The following is a 17,698-nucleotide window of genomic DNA, read 5'->3' as shown; positions in this document are numbered from 1 at the left end:
GGGGTGTGGTGGCTCACACCTGTGATCCCAACACTTTGGGAGGCCAAGGTGAGAGGATCACTTGAGGCCAGGAGTTGGAGACCAGCCTGACTAACGTGGTGAAACCCCGTCTCTACTAAAAATACAAAATTAGCCAGGCGTGGTGGCACATGCCTGTAATGCCAGCTACTTGGGAGGCTGAGGCAAGAGAATAGCTTGAACCCAGGAGGCGGAGGTTGCGGTGAGCCGAGATCACGCCATTGCACTCTAGCCTGGCAACAAGAGCGAAACTCCATCTCAAAAACACACAGAGAAAGAGAGAGAAAGAAAGAGAAAGAAAGAATTGGAGAACCCAGTGAATTACTTTCAGGTCTATGCTGATTCCAGACAGTAGGATAAGAAAGATATAGAAAGTCCACTTTGGAAGAAAAGTGTCTCTGAAGAGATGGAGTTTTCCATCTGTAAACTGTTAAAGTGAGGATGCTAACAGTTCCTACCTCAATGCAATTAAAGTGCTTAGAACAATGTCTACAGCAGCACCGTCCTGCGGGACTTTCTGCACTGATACGAATGTTCTGTAGCTGTGCTGTCCAGTGGCTGCTAAACTCTCTCAAATAAAACATAGGAGACATAAAACACAGGCTTTGAACATTTGAAATGTGGCTATTGCAACTGAGAAACTGAATTTTTATTATTTATTTATTTATTTTGTTTGTTTTGAGATGGAGTTTTGCTTTTGTCATCCAGGCTGGAGTGCAGTGGCATGATCTCGGCTTACTGCAACCTCCGCTTCCCAGGTTCAGGCGATTCTCCTGCCTCAGCCTCCCGAGTAGCTGGGATTACAGGTGCCCGCCACCACGCCTGGCTAATTTTTATATTTTTAGTGGACATGGGGTTTCGCCATGTTGACCAGGCTGATCTCAAACTCTTCAGGTGATCCGCTTGCCTCGGCCTCCCAAAGTACTGGGATTACAGGCTTAAGCCGCTGCACCAGGGCAGAAACGGAATTTTTAATTCTATTTAATGTTAATTACTTTAAATTTAAAAGTAACAGCCCTGTTTGGCTAGGGGCTACCACCTTGGTCAACATGGGTCTAGAACATCCTGAGTATTCAACAGATGTTAGCTACTGTTGCTGATGTTATATGATTATTATTTTATATACTTTTTTTTTGTTTGAGGTGGAGTCTCGCTCTGTTGCCCAGGCTGGAGTGCAGTGGCACAGTCTTGGCTCACTGCAACCTCCGCCTCCTGGGTTCAAGTGATTCTCCTGCCTGGGCCTCCAGAGTAGCTGGGATTACAGGCATGTGCCACCACGCCTGGCTAATTTTTGTACTTTTAGTACAGATGGGGTTTCACTGTGTTGGCCAGGCTGGTCTCGAACTCCTGACCTCAGGCGATCCACCCACCTTGGCCTCCCAAAGTGCTGGGATTACAGGCGTGAGCCACCACACCTGGCCTATTTTAGGTACTTTCGAAGATAAGTTTTGTGCTTAATGTGGGTCAGAACATACATGAGGCTATTTTCTACAAACCTAGAGCTCATAAGAACCGACCCTTTACTTTCTGGCATCTCTGCTTCCTCTCAAGGCAGACAGACATGCTGAAAATGTACTTAGTGCAGAGCTCCCTAACTAATGTGTTGCAGATGTGTTACAGCTTGCTGCTGTACCTTCAGCTTTTGGGTGGCAGGGTTGGGGGGGTCCCCAGGCCTCTCTACTCCCTGGGAGTCAGGAGTGTTCTTTCCAAGGCCGTGGCTTAGCCCAGGGGAAGTAAACTTGTGCCTCTTCAGCCCTCAGGTCGGTTTGGCTCGGCCTTGGCTGTGTTGGACTTCAACATGGACGGCGTGCCTGACCTGGCCGTGGGAGCTCCCTCTGTGGGCTCCGAGCAGCTCACCTACAAAGTAAGGCTGCTGCTGGGGTAGGGTTGGAGAAGAGTGGGGTGGCAGGGAGGGGACTCTGAGGGAGGCCAGTGCTGGGGCGAGCCCCTGGAGCAAAGCAGACAGCCGGTGTATCAGACAGAGCATTTGTGAGCAGATCATCTCAGGCCCCTATGGAGTTCTTGCCGTGACCTTGAGTTACCTTGTAACACCTGCTGCTGCCTCCCTGGCCTTATTTTGGCCCTGTGGTTTCCAAATTCTACCAGGTACTTTGCTCTTTTTTTCGTCCCCTACTGTGCTGAATGCCAGTGAAGGGATACAGAAATTCCAGCTAATCTGTAATTTCTGGTTGTCAAAACAGCGAGGTGACTTCCCCGGGACCTCTCCTCAAATGCTGGATCCCTGCCTGTTGCCTCCTTTCTTACTGAGGCAGAGATCCTGGGCTCTGGACCACAGGGCTTGCTTCCCACAGGTGCTTCCTACCACAGCAGGCCCACGAATCCGGGCTCCATGTGTGACCGTGGAGGTCGAGGGCCCTCCCTTGCTGGCTGCCCTCCGCACGCTCACCTCTTGCCCCTTCCTCCTCACACTCCATTTCTAGACATGCCAGCAATCTGTCACATCCTGAACTCATCAGGCTGTCTCATTTTGCGACCTTTGCTCATACAGTTTCCTCTGCTTGAAAGGCTTTTTCTCCCCTATCTTTCTTTAGGAGTGACAGTCACTTCTTGCCGAAACTATTACCTAACTGCTGGGTGAGGCTGATACTTCTTTGTCCCCACATAGCATCCTGTGCTTGTACCTGTGTTATAGCCCCTTCATCCCTGGGTGTCATAATGACCTGTATGCCAGCCTTTCAGAAGGATAGAGATTGGTCTTCTTTGTCATTGTGTACCTAATACATGGCTTATGATGGAAAAGAAGTGCTTGTAGAATGAATGGGGATTGAGACAGGCAAGTTATAAGAGGAACTGATTGGTAACACATAATAAAATAGCACAGTGTGTATCCTCAGGCAGACAAGTGGTACTGAGTGGTATGTTGGCATTCAGATGTGCCATGGTACAACGGGGTGTAGCCCGGGGGCTTCATAGAAGAGCCTGAAACTGTGCTGGGCCTTGAAGTGGGCAAGGAGTGGAGTAAGTCATTCTGCAGGCACACTGCACAATTGTGTGTGGAGGATCTTGAGTAAGACATCACGGAGGCAAAGATATAAGTGCCATCATTTCTGCATTGTGGAGTCTCATAGTCTGATGGAAGTGACAGACTTTAAACAAATTCCTTTCAGCGCAGCAGCAATGCATAGGATGGATTTCTGTCTGTCGTCAAGCTCCCAACCATTGGGGGTGGTGATAATTTGACAAGGTCTCGCTTTAATTAAAAATTTATTTTTCGTGGACCCAGAATCTCACTATGTTGTCCAGGCTGGTATTGAACTCCTGGCCTCAAGCCATGTTCCCACTTGGGCCTCCCAAAGCACTGGGATTATAGGCATCAGCCACCATACCTGGACCCAGAGTCAGTCCTTTTTGTCTTGCTGTTATTTAAGGTTCTTGGGTCACCACCAGAGCCTCATGTCTGTCTGTTGTTTGTCTTTATCTAGGGTGCTGTGTATGTCTATTTTGGTTCCAAACAAGGAAGAATGTCTTCTTCCCCTAACATCACCATCTCTTGCCAGGTATGTTTACCACTTTAGCCAGGTGCAGAAACCTAGAACTTACTGTATCCTAATTGCCACCAGGGCTGGGTAAAATGTGCTTTCCTGGTTTCTTCTTAAGGACATCTACTGTAACTTGGGCTGGACTCTCTTGGCTGCAGATGTGAATGGAGACAGTGAGCCCGATCTGATCATTGGCTCCCCTTTTGCACCAGGTGGAGGGAAGCAGAAGGGAATTGTGGCTGCATTTTATTCTAGCCCCAGCCTGAGCGACAAAGGTAGTGCCTGAGGGGGAATGGGTGGAGACCATGGCTGCTCTGTGTGTCTGTGCTAACTTATCCTGCATAGGGGTTTATGGCCTTTTTCCTTATTCCATATCATTTCACCAACATTTTCTAACAGCCTGGTACTCTTAAAGATGTTCTGGCAAGGGATGTACATAGATTCACTAAGAATACAAAAGGTGACCCACAATTTCTAGGTAGAGAGCCAAAGAGGGCAAATAGACTATTCCCATAGTGTCTCCATGTAAAATAGAAACACCGAGGAGACTTTGCACCAACAGCATCTCAGTGGTGCGCTCAACAGTCCATAGCCATTTTTGTTTGTTTGTTTTGTTTTGTTTTGTTTTGTTTTGAGACAGAGTCTCACTGTGTTGCCCAGGCTGGAGTGCAGTAGCATGATCTTGGCTCAATGCAAGCTCCACCTCCCAGCTTCAAGCAATTCTGTCTCAGCCTCCTGAGTAGCTGGGACTACAGGTGCACGCCACCACGCTTGGCTAATTTTTGTATTTTTAGTAGAGATGGGGTTTCACAATATTGGTCAGGCTGGTCTTGAACTCCTGACCTCAGGTGATCCACCCGCCTTGGCCTCCCAAAGTGCTGGGATTACAGGTGTGAGCCACCACACCTGGCCCAGAGTCTTTTTAAATAGCATCCTCCGCTCCACAGAAGTGAACTCTAGAAATGTATTTCTCGTATGAAGTATGAGATTCATTTTTGACATTGGGGTCCTGGGATCAGCGTGGGAACACAAAAGACGTCTGGCAAAAGCTCAACAAAATGAACCCACTTCTATTAGGCTACGAAAAGGACCCTTTCTTTTCACCCCAGTTGTCCTCTCACTTAAAGTGTTAGTAAAAAGGACGAGTTGTCTTCTTTAGAGAAACTGAACGTGGAGGCGGCCAACTGGACGGTGAGAGGCGAGGAAGACTTCTCCTGGTTTGGATACTCCCTTCACGGTGTCACTGTGGACAACAGAACCTTGCTGCTGGTTGGGAGCCCGACCTGGAAGAATGCCAGCAGGTGAGGCTGATGCTGGGGCTGGGACCTGTGACCACAGGGGCAGGTACCAGCTGCTGTGGAGCCCACTGAGCATTGGACTCAGGCAAAAGGGCTAGGAAATGCTTGACCTTTGAAGGAAAAGCCAAGGCTCTGGGCAAGGTTGCAAATTCTCCTCTTTAGAAATACAAAAATACAATAGACAAGTGTATTACTTTCTCACAGTCCTGGAAGCTAGAAGTCGAAGATCAAGGTTGAGGTCAGAGAGTTGGTTTCTCCTGATGCCTCTCTCTTTAGCTTGCAGATGGCTGTCTTCCCTCTGTGTGTGTCTGTGACCCATTCCTCACTTCTGTTTTTTTCTTTTGGGAGGAGGGAGTGAGGGTTCACTCTGTTGCAAAGGGCAGAGGGCAGTGGTAACTCACTGCAGCCTCGAACTCATAGGCTCAAGGGATCCTCCTGCCTCAGCCTCCTGAATAGCTGGGACTACAAGTGTGTACCCATGCCTAACTGATTTTTTTTTTTTAATTTAAAAACATTTCTGTAGGGATGCTTGCAGTGTTGCCCAGGCTGGTCTCAAACTGGCTCAAGTGATCCTCCTGCCTCTCCTCTTCTTTGAAAGAGACCCATTGTATTGGATCAGGGTTCACCCAAATGACCTCATCTTAACTTAATCACCTCTTTAAAGATTCTGTCTTCAAATACAATCACATTCAGAGATACTGGGGGTTAGGACTTAAGTGTAGGGATGGGAGGACCACCACTGAGCCTATAACAGTAGGTACCCCTATACCTCTATCCCAGAGAGTCTGCTGGGAGGCCTGTCAATTGGGAGGCAGAATGGTGGGTGTGGCACCTGGAGAACCTGGATGTTGCGATTAACTCCGATAGTCCCCACGCTTTCAGGCCTAGGGTCACAGAGACAGAGAGCCTGCTGGGAGGCCTGGATGGGGGGAGGTGCATTTCCTTTCCTTGCACCTGAGTACCTGGCCTGCTCTCAGTCTTGTGCCCTGGCAGCTAAGCCCAGTGTGCTTCATTCTAGGCTGGGCCGTTTGTTACACATCCGAGATGAGAAAAAGAGCCTTGGGAGGGTGTATGGCTACTTCCCACCAAACAGCCAAAGCTGGTTTACCATTTCTGGAGACAAGGTACGGCAAGCCCTCCCCCACAGGAGAGTGGACACTCCAACGAAGCTTTCTCGCCTATACAGTATTGATTGATTTTATCTCACAGGCAATGGGGAAACTGGGTACTTCCCTGTCCAGTGGCCACGTACTGATAAATGGAACTCTGACCCAAGTGCTGCTGGTTGGAGCCCCGACACGTGGTAGGTCACGAACTACAAAACTTTGCTTCCTTTCAGTCATGTGGCTCCTTGTACACGTTGTATTGGAGGAAAGTAATGAGATCTGGAGCTGAACAGATCTAGGTTTAAATATTTCCTTTTTTCATTAATAGCAATCTATATAACTTTGGGGAAGTTACTTCACCTCTCAGAACTTTTGTATCACCATCTACAAAACTGAAATTATAAATATTTCAGGTGGGGTGTGGTGGCTCACACCTGTGATCCCAACACTTTGGGAGGCCAAGGTGAGAGGATCACTTGAGGCCAGGAGTTGGAAACCAACCTGGCCAACATGGTGAAACCTTGCCTCTGCTAAAAATACAAAAATTAGCCAGGCATGGTGGTGCACACCTGTAATCCCAGTTACTCAGGAGGCTGAGGCAGGAGAATCACTTGAACCTGGGAGGCAGAAGTTGCAGTGAGCCAGGATCATGCCACTGCATCCCAGCCTGGGCAACAGAGCAACATTTCATCTAAACAATACAATGAAATAAAATAAAATAAAAATCTATTTCAAAGATTTGTTAAAAATGACATATGAAAGTAACTTAATGTGTTTTAAAGCCCCTATCCCGTTGAACTTGGAGCTAGAGAAAAGTTGTGTAAGTGAGTTCATTAGGAATAGGTCCACTATGAGGACCTATCTGTTTTTGTTTTTTTTTTTCTTTTTTGAGACAGTCTTGCTGTGTCACCCAGGCTGGAGTGCAGCAGTGCCCTTATGGCTCACGGCAGCCTTGACCTCCTGGGCTCAAGTGATCCTTGTACCTCAGCCTCCTGAGTAGCTGGGACTACAAGCATGTATCAGCCACCACACTGGCTTAAGTTTTTATTTGTCGTAGAGACAGGATCTCAACATGGTGGCCAGGCTAGTCTCTAACTCCTGGGCTCAAGTAATCCTCCCACCTCGGCTTCCCAAAGTGCTGGGATTACAGGCATGATCCACTGCACCCAGCCCTGAAGACATATTTTAATGAACCGTTATTTTATTTATGGGAAAGAGAGTCTTTTTTTAAAAAAAAAGAACAACAAAAACTATTCCCTCCCAGATTATAAAGGTGAATTATGCTTATTGTGAAAATTTGTGAAATTACAAGGAAATATATAGAAGGAGAAAAATCACCCTTTACCCAGATATTTAAAAACTGAAGCTTATAACTATATACGATATTGTCATACCTAATTTTTTTACTTATTTTATGTCTTAAGCACATTCTCATGCTAGTAAATATTCTGCTAAAGCATGATTTTTGATATCTACGTTGCATTTTTTTCATGCCAGCGTTTACTAACATCACCCTGTTGATGGAATTGTAGGTTTGTTTCCAGTTTTACACTACTATGAATAAGGAATTATTGAACACTCATGTACCTAATCTTTGACTGCCTTTCTGATTCGTTTTTGGATAGATTCCTGGAGATGGAATTCCTGGAGTAGAGGATCGAATCTTTCTAAAAGCTCTTGTTATATATAATCAAACTATTTTTCAGAAAGATTTTTGTTTCATGCAATATGGGAAATATTTGAATAATAGGCAGAAGTGGATCAGGCAGGCAGGGTGTGGTGGCTCACTCCTGTAATCCTAGCACTTTGGGAGGCAGAGGTGGGTAGATCACTTGAAGTCGGGAGTTAGAGACCAACCTGGCCAACATGGTGAAACCCTGTTTCTACTAAAAATACAAAAATTAATCAGGTGTGGTGGTGGACACCTGTAATCCCAGCTACTCCAGAGGCTGAGCCACAAGAATTGCTTGAACCCAGGAAGCAGAGCTTGCAGTAAGCCGAGATTGAGCCACTGCACTCCAGCCTGGGCGACAGAGTGAGACTCCGTCTCAAAAACAAAAACAAAACAAAAAACAACAACCAAAGAAAAACAGTTTTGTTTACTTTAAGTTTTCATTTCTACATTTGTCCTCCTTCGTTCAGTCTTGTAATGACGGTCTCAAGCAGTAACAGTAGTAATTGCTGTAATGAGCCCAATAATTTGAGGCCAGCCTGGGCAATACAGGGAGACCCCATCTCTACAGAAAAAAAAAAGCTAGGCATAGGCATGGTGATGTGCACATGTAGTCCATCTACTCAGGAGGCTGAGGTGGGAAGGTCACTTGAGCCCAGGAGTTCAAGGCTGCAGTGAGCTATGGTCACACCACAGTGAGACCCCATTTATAAAAAAAAAATAAAAATAGAAAATAAGTTTAATTATAACTTTTATATATGTGTATAATGTTAATTTTTAATATATGTATATAAGTATACTACATATATAAATGTATAAAATATGTATATATAACATATGTAATATGTATATATAACATGTGTATATATGTACATATATATACAGATTATATGTGGATATGTGTATAATATATATGCCTATCTATAATATATACATGTGTATCTATAATATATACATATGTGTATCTATAATAATACATGTGTATCTATAATATATGAATTATATATAAATGTATATATTAGATATAAATATATATAAATTAACGTCACAATCAGGTTATTGTTATTGATATATTTCACCCACATTGTTCAGATTTTCCCATTTTTACTTGTATTTTACTTGTATTTCACCCACGCAATTTGTGGGGCCCAGTTCCAAATAAAAATGCAGGGCCCCTTGTTAAAAAATCATTAAGAATTTCAAGTCAGAGACAGGCCAATGTGAAGACAGGCATAGGACCTTTAGAAATGCAGTGCCTGTGTGACCATATGGGGCACACGCCTTGCATACTGTACAGCTTTTCAAATCTTGGAATCAGGTTAGACACAACTTCCCTCATTTCCTAATCTACAGCAATTTTTGCATAGTACCTGTATTTTATCACAACCATCGCCAATATGCAGCTTTACAAAGATGTGGCATCACTAAAAGGAATGCAGGGCTCTCATGTCGTAACTGTGACTGGCCTCCACCTTCATGTGGTGTTAGATGTCACTATTACCTTTGAAATTTCGAAATATCGATAGCATCTCTGCGAGTTCACTGAAGTGCTTCAGTGTGCAGTTTGGGAATCACAGCTGTAAGGCACAGATTACTCTAAATTTGAGAATTCTGATCTACTTTTTTTTTTTTTTTTGAGACAGAGTCTCACTTTCTTGCCCAGCCTGGAGTGTAGTGTTGTGATCTCAGCTCACTGCAGCCTCTGCCTCCCAGGTTCAAGCACTTCTCCTGCCTCAGTCGCCTGAGTAGCTGGGAGTACAAGCGTGCACCACCATGCCCAGCTAATTTTTTTTTTTTGGATTTTTAGTAGAGACGGGGTTTCGCCATGTTGGCCAGCCTGGTCTCAAACTCCTGACCTCAGGTGCCCTGCCTGCCTCAGCCTCCCAAAGTGCTGGGATTATAGGCGTGAGCCACTGCACCCAGCCACTACACCATTTTATATCAGGGACTTGAGCATCTGTGGATTTTGGTGTCTGTGAGAGGCCCTGGAACCAATCCCTTGTGGATACTGAGGGATGGCTGTATTATTTATAGTAGTGAAAAGCTAGAAATAGCCTAATGTGAAAAGAATCAGATTTAAAACTTTATAATCCACAAAATCTCCATTTTGTTTAAAATGTGTGTTTATAGATATCTCTCTACCTACCTACCTATCTCACTCTCCACAAAGAAATATATATTATGTAATTTTTCTTCTTTATGCTTTTTTTTTAATAGATGGAGTCTGGCTATGTTGTCCAGGCTGGCCATGAACTTCTGGGCTCAAGTGATCCTCCTGTCTCAGGCTCACAAGTAGCTGGGACTACAGGCATGTGCCACCACACCTGGATTATGCTTTTTTTTTTTTAGTATTTTTCATACTTTTGATAATGATGAAATATAGAAGATCTTCTTGACATCTTCATAGTTTTGACTATTTTGCAGTAATCCTGAAAGCTGGTGACATTAAGTGACTTATAGTTGATAATTTTTCTTTTTCTTTTTAAGCAATAGAGTCTTGCTGTGTTGCCCAGTCTGGAGTGCAGTGGTGTGATCACAGCTCACTGTAACCCTGAACTCCTGAGGTCAAGTGATCCTCCCCCCTCAGCCTCTTGAGTAGCTCAGACTACAGGCACATGCCACTGATGCCCTATTTTTTTTGTAGTGATAGGGTCTCACTGCATTACCCAGGATGGTCTCCAACTCATGAGCTCAAGTGATCCTCCTGCCTCAGCCTCCCAAAGTGCTGGGATTATAGGCATGAGCCACTGTGCCCAGCAGGTTTATAGTTTTTCTGAGACACAAGTATGAACCACGTTGCAAGATGATATCCTCTTTCCTGTGGTTTTCAAGAGTAGAGTTGGTGAGATGCACCTATGTTTTACAATAGCTCTGTTGTTTTCTGCTCCCTCCACTGGAAGAAAAGTTCCACTTGAGAAGTAAAATACTTGTGTGTGTTTATTTAAAAAATACCTGCCACCCCTGCAACCCAAACACAACCCTAGGGGCTAGTGCTTATGGCAGAAATGAAGACAATGTGGAGGTCAAAAAGATAATGGTCCTTAATTCGAAGGTATAGGCATTACAGACGGACTTCTATGTTAACTAGAAGGTATAAGCATTACAGAAGGAAATCTATGTTATAAGTAGCATTCTAGAATTTGAGAATTCATAAAGGCCTCTGCATGTAGCCCTTTTAAAAGCCAAAGTTCTTCAGGATTATTTTCATTACTAAAGTAATATAGAAATGCCTACAACATTACCTTGAGTTTTTTCTCCTTAATTGTCTAAATGTGTATGATAATCCATTGTTTGATTTGCATGATTGAGAGGGTGAGGTGTTTTGAATGACTGAAATTTCCAAGTGTCTAGATTCTTCTGTTTTAATTCTGAAGAATTAAAAAAACACTTTGATGAAATTATTTTAAATTATAGACTTCTCTTCTTTAACAGATTGTGATGCATGTTAGAGATTTGGGAGTATTGATTAATTACAATTCTTCCTCATCCTTGTGCATTTCAAATCATTTCTGAAATAGATTCATGAATCATTCAGAGGGATATCAAAATATGTACTTTTGAAGAGCTGACATAGTTGGATTAGAGAACACAGTCTCAATGGGCAGCCCTATTCAGGTTAATTCTTGCTCCAAAAGCTAGACCTTGGGGTGACTTCTTTGAGATTCTCCCACATGCAGTGGGGCCAGTGTTCATCCTGTCAGTGGCAGAGCCAGAGGGAGAAGCCTCAGGTACCCTCCTGCCTGTGGAAGGACTGAGGCAGGGAGTGGACAGAGAGCTGAAAGTATTACTGTATTCCTGGGTGCTCCGGGGAGCTCACGGTCCCTTTAGGAAGCATGAAAAGAAAGGGAACGTGGCCAGGCGCCATGGCTCATGCCTGTAATCCCAGCACTTTGGGAGGCCGAGGCAGGCGGATCACGAGGTCAGGAGATCAAGACCATCCTGCCTAACACGGTGAAACCCTATCTCTACTAAAAATACAAAAAATTAGCCAGATGTGGTGGCGGGCGCCTGTCATCCCAGCTACTTGGGAGGCTGAGGCAGGAGAATCGCTTGAATGCAGGAGGCAGAGCTTGCAGTGAGCTGAGATCACGCCACTGCACTCCAGCCTGGGCGACAGAGCGAGACTCTGTCTCAAAAAAAAAAAAAAAGGAATGAAGATTTTCTCTCATTTCAACTTTTCTTGATATTTTGGGCTTTCACTCTGAATATTAACTATTGTACTTTGTTGGCACATTGTTTTCTTAGGAGACATTGTGTTAGGTCAGGTTGTTTACCCTACATCAGAAAGCTCCAGATTGCTGAGCTTTTAAAATACTGTTTCTTATTTCCTACTGTTTTCTAGCTGTTATTTCTGACTGTTGTTGCTGACTCTGCTTTGGGCCCTCAGTGGCTTCTAGTGGACAGTTTCCCGTAAACAAGGCACAAGTTTGTCCGAAAAAACAGGTCAAATTAGCTCAGTTTTACACACAAAACTCAGTGGATGCTGACGTGAGATTGTATCCACGCACTGACACTTTGCCAGTGTACGGCAAACTTCTCAGAGGGCCACCAGCCGCGCCAACCCACAGGTGCCATTTATATTTCTGAAATCAAAGCTCTGTTCCAAATAACCAAGTTTACAGCAAAATTCCAACAAGTAGCTTTGAGTTTGTTCAAAATTCATTAATTCAAAAAACACTTTATTAAATACTTGTACAGAACCAAGCACCATGCTAGTTACAGTGGACAGAGAGACAGAGCCATGACCCCATTGCTTGTGGAATGGACGCCTGATACAGGAGACACAGGAGTGAATGCAGAGCAACGCTGCCCTGCCATGGGTATTCGGAAGGCACTGGGCCAGCTCATGTCCACTGTAAAATGCTTACCTGAACTCAGAGGTTCTGGGGTCGGGACACAGTCACTTGACTGTGTTTTGTGGGCCCCAGCTGTCTGCAGTTCTTGTAGTTCTGCTGCGTTTGTGCCCAGAGCTAAAGTCCCACTGGACTCGGTGTTATTATGTATGAGAGCACATGGAAGCGGCCTCTGCTCTACACCAGGGAGGTTAGGAAAGGCTTCCCAAAGGAGAGGACACCTGAGCCAAATTCTGCAGGGTGAGCAGGAGTAGCCAGCAGAGGGATGTGGACGGGGAGCAGGGGACCGTATGCCTCTATTCCAGGCAGAGAGCATATCATGTCCAAAGGCTGAAATTTAACACATAGATTGGGCTGTGGTTTGAGTTCATAATGATGAAGTGTAGGTGAAAGGGTTAATGGCGCTAGATCCCCAAGTGGGAGTCAGATTCTGTAAGGCCTTGTGAAGAGTTTGGACTCCATCCAGAGTCCACTTGTGTTTGGATGTGTCAGTCGTGGGGGTGACGTAGGCAGTTTGTGAGATGAGAAAATAAAAAGGTGGTTGTGTGGAGACTGTGTTATGGGGATACGACCGGAAACAAGAATACCTGCCTGGAGGGAAATCACTGAAGCTCTCTGGTGTTTGTGCCTTGGTGCCCAAGCTGGTTGTACCTCTCTCTCTGCCGGAGTTGACCAGCACTGTCCTGTAGGATCCCGAGTGATCAGCGTCACTTGAGAACGGGATGCTATTCCGTGTTCTGTAATGCCTTCATTTGCGTGAGGCCAGCAGGAACTGTGGTTCATTTCAGATGACGTGTCTAAGATGGCATTCCTGACCATGACCCTGCACCAAGGCGGAGTCACGCGGATGTACGCGCTCACATCCGACGCGCAGCCTGCGCTGCTCAGCACCTTCAGCGGAGACCGCCGCTTCTCCCGATTCGGTGGCGTTCTGCACCTGAGTGACCTGGATGACGATGGCGTAGGTAAGAAAGGAACAGGACCCTTTGGCAAGAATTGAGTCCCTTTGCCCAGTGGGTGGATTTCCTAATTGGATCATCTGGGCTCTGCCCTTATAATTGACAGCCCCGTGGCCCAAGGACGTTTAGATAGATCTTGAATCAGACAAGACCAGAGAGGGAGTTGCACTTCTGGAAGGCGGTCACAGGAGCATCACCTGTGGTCATTGCTATTGCTGAATGACGTAGGAAACAAAAGCCTTTGCCTTTGCCGGGCTGAAATCACGGCAGGCTAAAGGAGACACGAGTCTTGTTTGCAGGAGGCTGGGTTAGGATCCAGTAGCAGAACAAGGAAACTATGACAGTGAGGAGTCAGATACTTCCTTCTGGCGGTTTTCATTGTTTACAGATGAAATCATCATGGCGGCCCCCCTGAGGATAGCAGATGTAACCTCTGGGCTGATTGGGGGAGAAGATGGCCGAGTTTATGTATATAATGGCAAAGAGACCACCCTTGGTGACATGACTGGCAAATGCAAATCATGGATGACTCCATGTCCAGAAGAAAAGGTAAAGTGTTCTATAAAATTCTATACCTTACTGGGAAAGGATCACTAATCACTGATTCCTTGTTAACTCATGTCCACTATAAAATGCTTACCTGAATTCATACATTCTGGGGTCAGGACACCATCATCTGCCCATGTTTTGTGGGCCCCAGCTGCCTGCAGTTCTTACAGTTCTGCAACATTTGTGCCCAGAGCTAAAGTCCCACCGGACTTGGTGTTATGTAGATTCCTGGTCACACAGCCTCCCACTGCTTGGTTAGGCACCCACAGCATAGAAGAAAGAAAACAGGCCATGGCCATTGGAGTTTCTCCTTTTAAAATAGAGACGGGTTCCTGTTCCATTGCCCAGGCTGGAGTGCCGTGGTGTGATCATGGCTCACTGCAGCCTCAAACTCCTGGGCTCAGGTGATTCTCTTGTCTCGGCCTCCCGAGTAGCTAGGACTACAGGCGTGTGCCACCACACCCAGCTAATCTTTGTATTTTTTGTAGAGATGGAGCCTCACTATGTTGCCCAGGCTGGTACTGAACTCTTGGGCTCAAGCAGTCCTTCCGCCTGGCCTCTCAAAGTGCTGGGATTACAGGCATGAGCCACCATGCCCGGCCAGCCACTGGAGTTTCATTAAAACGGCCTGTCTTTTGCTTTTTGTTTCATTTCTTTGTTTATTTCTGTTTTGGGTGAGTTTCCTTAAGTTACATTTCCTGAGCCTAAAACATTTGGCTATTATTTATTTATTTATTTATTTTTTTGAGATAGAGTCTGGCTCTGTCACTTAGGCTAAAGTGCAGTGGCAGGGTCTCGGCTCACTTCAACCTCCTCTTTCCAGGTTCAAGCCACTCTCCTGCTTCAGCCTCCCAAATAGCTGGGACTACAGGCATGCGCCACCACGCCCGGCTAATTTTTTGTGTTTTTAGTAGAGACAGGGTTTCACCATGTTGGCCAGGCAGTGATTACAGCCCAAAGTGCTAGGATTAAGGCATGAGCCACCACACCCCACCTATTTTAAAAATTTTTAAATTATTTTTTAAATTGCAAAATTAGTGAAAATTTACTATGAAAATTTTAGAAAATACAAAATGTACAAAGAAGAGAATTAAAAATTATCTACCTAAAATTCCACTCTGCAGAGCTAATACCTATTTACCTTTAGAGCGGATCCTGCTAGTATTTTTCCTATGACTTTAATTACTACCATTTATTGTGCATTTAGTATGCATATGCTAAGAACTGTGTATCATTTAATCCACATAAAAGTTATGAAATTAATATTATGCCAATTTACAGATTAAAAAAATTGAAGATCTTAGCTGAGTGTGGTGGATTACACCTGTAATCCCAGCAGTTTGGGAGGCTGAGGCAGGAGGATCCCTTGAGCCCAGGAGTTCAGGACCAGCTTGGGCAACATAGGGAGACCCTGTCTTAAAACAAAAAAATTAAAGATCAGAGAGGAAGTTTATTCAAGGTTACACTGCTAGGAAGGACATGGCACAACAGGAATTTGTACCAAGATCTGATTCTAAAGCCTACCCGTAAGTATTACACTATGTGTGTGCGTATTTTGGTTGACAATTGTGATCCTATTGTGCATAATTTGTGCATAATTTTGTAACTTTTTTTTTTTTTTTAATGGAGTCTCACTCTGTCATCCAGGCTGGAGTGCAGTGGCATGATCTCGGCTCAGTACAACCTCCGCCTCCCACGTTCAAGCGATTCTCCTGCCTCAGCTTCCTGAGTAGCTGGGACTACAGGCGCACACCACCATGCCCAGCTAATTTTTGTATTTTTAGTAGAGACGGGGGTTTCACCACATTGGCCAGGCTGGTCTTGAACTCCTGACCTCCAGTGATCCGCCTGCCTTGTCCTCCCAAAGTGCTGGGATTATAGGCATGAGCCACTGCACCTGGCCTTAACTTGATTTTTTTTTTTTTACCTACCAATATGCCAAGAACATTTTCTTATGTTATCTGATATTCTTATATAATACGATATTTACCAGCTGATGAGTATTTTATCTACAGATAAAATAGTTTATTTACCCATTATTTAAGTAACTATTAGTCATTTATGCCATTTCCAATTTTCACTGTTTTAAATAATATGGTAAATAGTCACATAAACATTTTTATACATCTGGTTAATTGTCTGACCTGTATTTCTATAAGTAGAATTTCTGGGGTCAAAGGGCATGCACATTTGTAAGGCTAATCAAGAAATGTAGAAATGAGGCTGGGCGTGGTAGCTCATGCCTGTAATCCCAGCACTTTGGGAGGTCAAGGTGGGCAGATACCTGAGGTCAGGAGTTCGAGACCAGCCTGGCCAGCATGGCGAAACCCCCTTCTACTAAAAATACAAAAAAATTAGCCAGGCGTGGTGGTACATGCCTGTAATTCCATCTACTCAGGAGGCTGAGGCGGGAGACTTGCTTGAACCTGGGAGGCAGAGGTTGCAGTGAGCTGAAATCGCACCACTGTACTCCAGCCTGGGCGACAAAGTGAGACTCTGTCTCAAAAAAAAAAAGAAATGTAGAAAGGAGGGTATAAGGGTATAATTAAAATTGATTTTAGAAAACCACACAAACAGTAATAACATTGTCTCTCTTCTCAATTTTTTTCTTCAGGCCCAATATGTATTGATTTCTCCTGAAGTAAGTATCCCTTGAAAGACTGAAGAAAGAAAAATTACCAAAACAATGCCCCTTGGCTTATTTTAAACAGATAAAGTATTGCGCTGTGTTCTCCAAAGTCCGTTAACAGACAGCATGTTTTGCAGGCCAGCTCAAGGTTTGGGAGCTCCCTGATCACCGTGAGGTCCAAGGCAAAGGTGAGCCCCAGGACTTCATTTCATTGACATTTATGTTAGTACTAAGGGTGGGATTTGGTGGTCTCACTTCTAGGTTTATTTCAGATTTTATTTTTATTTGACAAGGAGAAGAACGCACAAAAAGAAAGGAACATTCACGTATAATCCCATCACTTCCTTGGTGGAAAGTTTCCCTTTTTACTCTTCCTGTTTTATCCTCCACAGCAGGGTTTGGGGCCAACTCGTCTGCTGTCTAATTTTGTAGAGCCATAAACTAAAAATGTCAGCTCATGTTGAGATGGTTGAAAGGAAATCAAAACAGAATGTTTTGTAACATATGAAGTTTAAACGACATTGAAGTTGCAGTGCCTACACAGCTGTAGTGGAACACAGCTGGGCTCATCTGCCGTGGACTGCCCATGGCTGCTGTCGCGCCGCAGTGGCAGAACTGAGGGGTTGCTTTGGAGACTGGTGCCTCACAAAGCCTAAAGTATTTATTATCTGGCCTGTTCCCCAAAATTGTTTGCTGGCCCTTGCCCTAGAAGATAACCATTGTTAATATTTTGCTGTTTTCTTCCAGACTTTCAGAGTTATTTACTTATTTATTTATTATTTTTTATACAGAAGCTTGCTCTGTGGCCCAGGCTGGAGTGCAGGGATGCAAATTCGGCTCACTGCAACCTCCACCTCCCAGGTTCAAGTGATTTTCCTGCCTCAGGCTCCCAAGTAGCTGGGATTACAGTTGCCCACCACCAGGCCCAGCTATTTTTTTTTTTAAATTTTGTAGAGATAGAGTTTTGCCATATTGTCCAGGCTGGTCTGAAACTCCTGGCCTCAAGTGATCTGCCTGCCTCTGCCTTCCAAAGTGCTGGGATTATAAGCATGCGCCACCGCACCCGGCCCAGAGTTTTTCAATGACTTTTTTTTTTTTTTTTTTTTTTTTTTTA

General features: G+C 44.7%; 1 protein-coding gene across 1 annotated transcript in view; it reads left to right on the top strand.

Annotated features, from left to right (window-relative positions):
• The window catches only part of GPLD1 (glycosylphosphatidylinositol specific phospholipase D1), a 64,846-nt gene that overhangs the window by 43,426 nt on the left and 3,722 nt on the right, over nt 1-17,698 (top strand). The window contains exons 15-24 of the mRNA XM_011962780.1: nt 1,772-1,882; nt 3,462-3,536; nt 3,637-3,793; nt 4,678-4,819; nt 5,835-5,940; nt 6,026-6,119; nt 13,236-13,412; nt 13,795-13,955; nt 16,570-16,596; nt 16,722-16,772. Coding sequence (XP_011818170.1) covers nt 1,772-1,882; nt 3,462-3,536; nt 3,637-3,793; nt 4,678-4,819; nt 5,835-5,940; nt 6,026-6,119; nt 13,236-13,412; nt 13,795-13,955; nt 16,570-16,596; nt 16,722-16,772 — 1,101 coding nt within the window. The remainder of the gene's footprint in view (nt 1-1,771; nt 1,883-3,461; nt 3,537-3,636; nt 3,794-4,677; nt 4,820-5,834; nt 5,941-6,025; nt 6,120-13,235; nt 13,413-13,794; nt 13,956-16,569; nt 16,597-16,721; nt 16,773-17,698) is intronic.

The sequence above is a fragment of the Colobus angolensis genome, unplaced genomic scaffold, assembly GCF_000951035.1.
Source record: "Colobus angolensis palliatus isolate OR3802 unplaced genomic scaffold, Cang.pa_1.0 Scaffold6, whole genome shotgun sequence".
In the NCBI taxonomy this organism is placed as follows: Eukaryota; Metazoa; Chordata; class Mammalia; order Primates; family Cercopithecidae; genus Colobus; species Colobus angolensis.
This window is presented reverse-complemented; position numbering and strand designations above follow the sequence as displayed.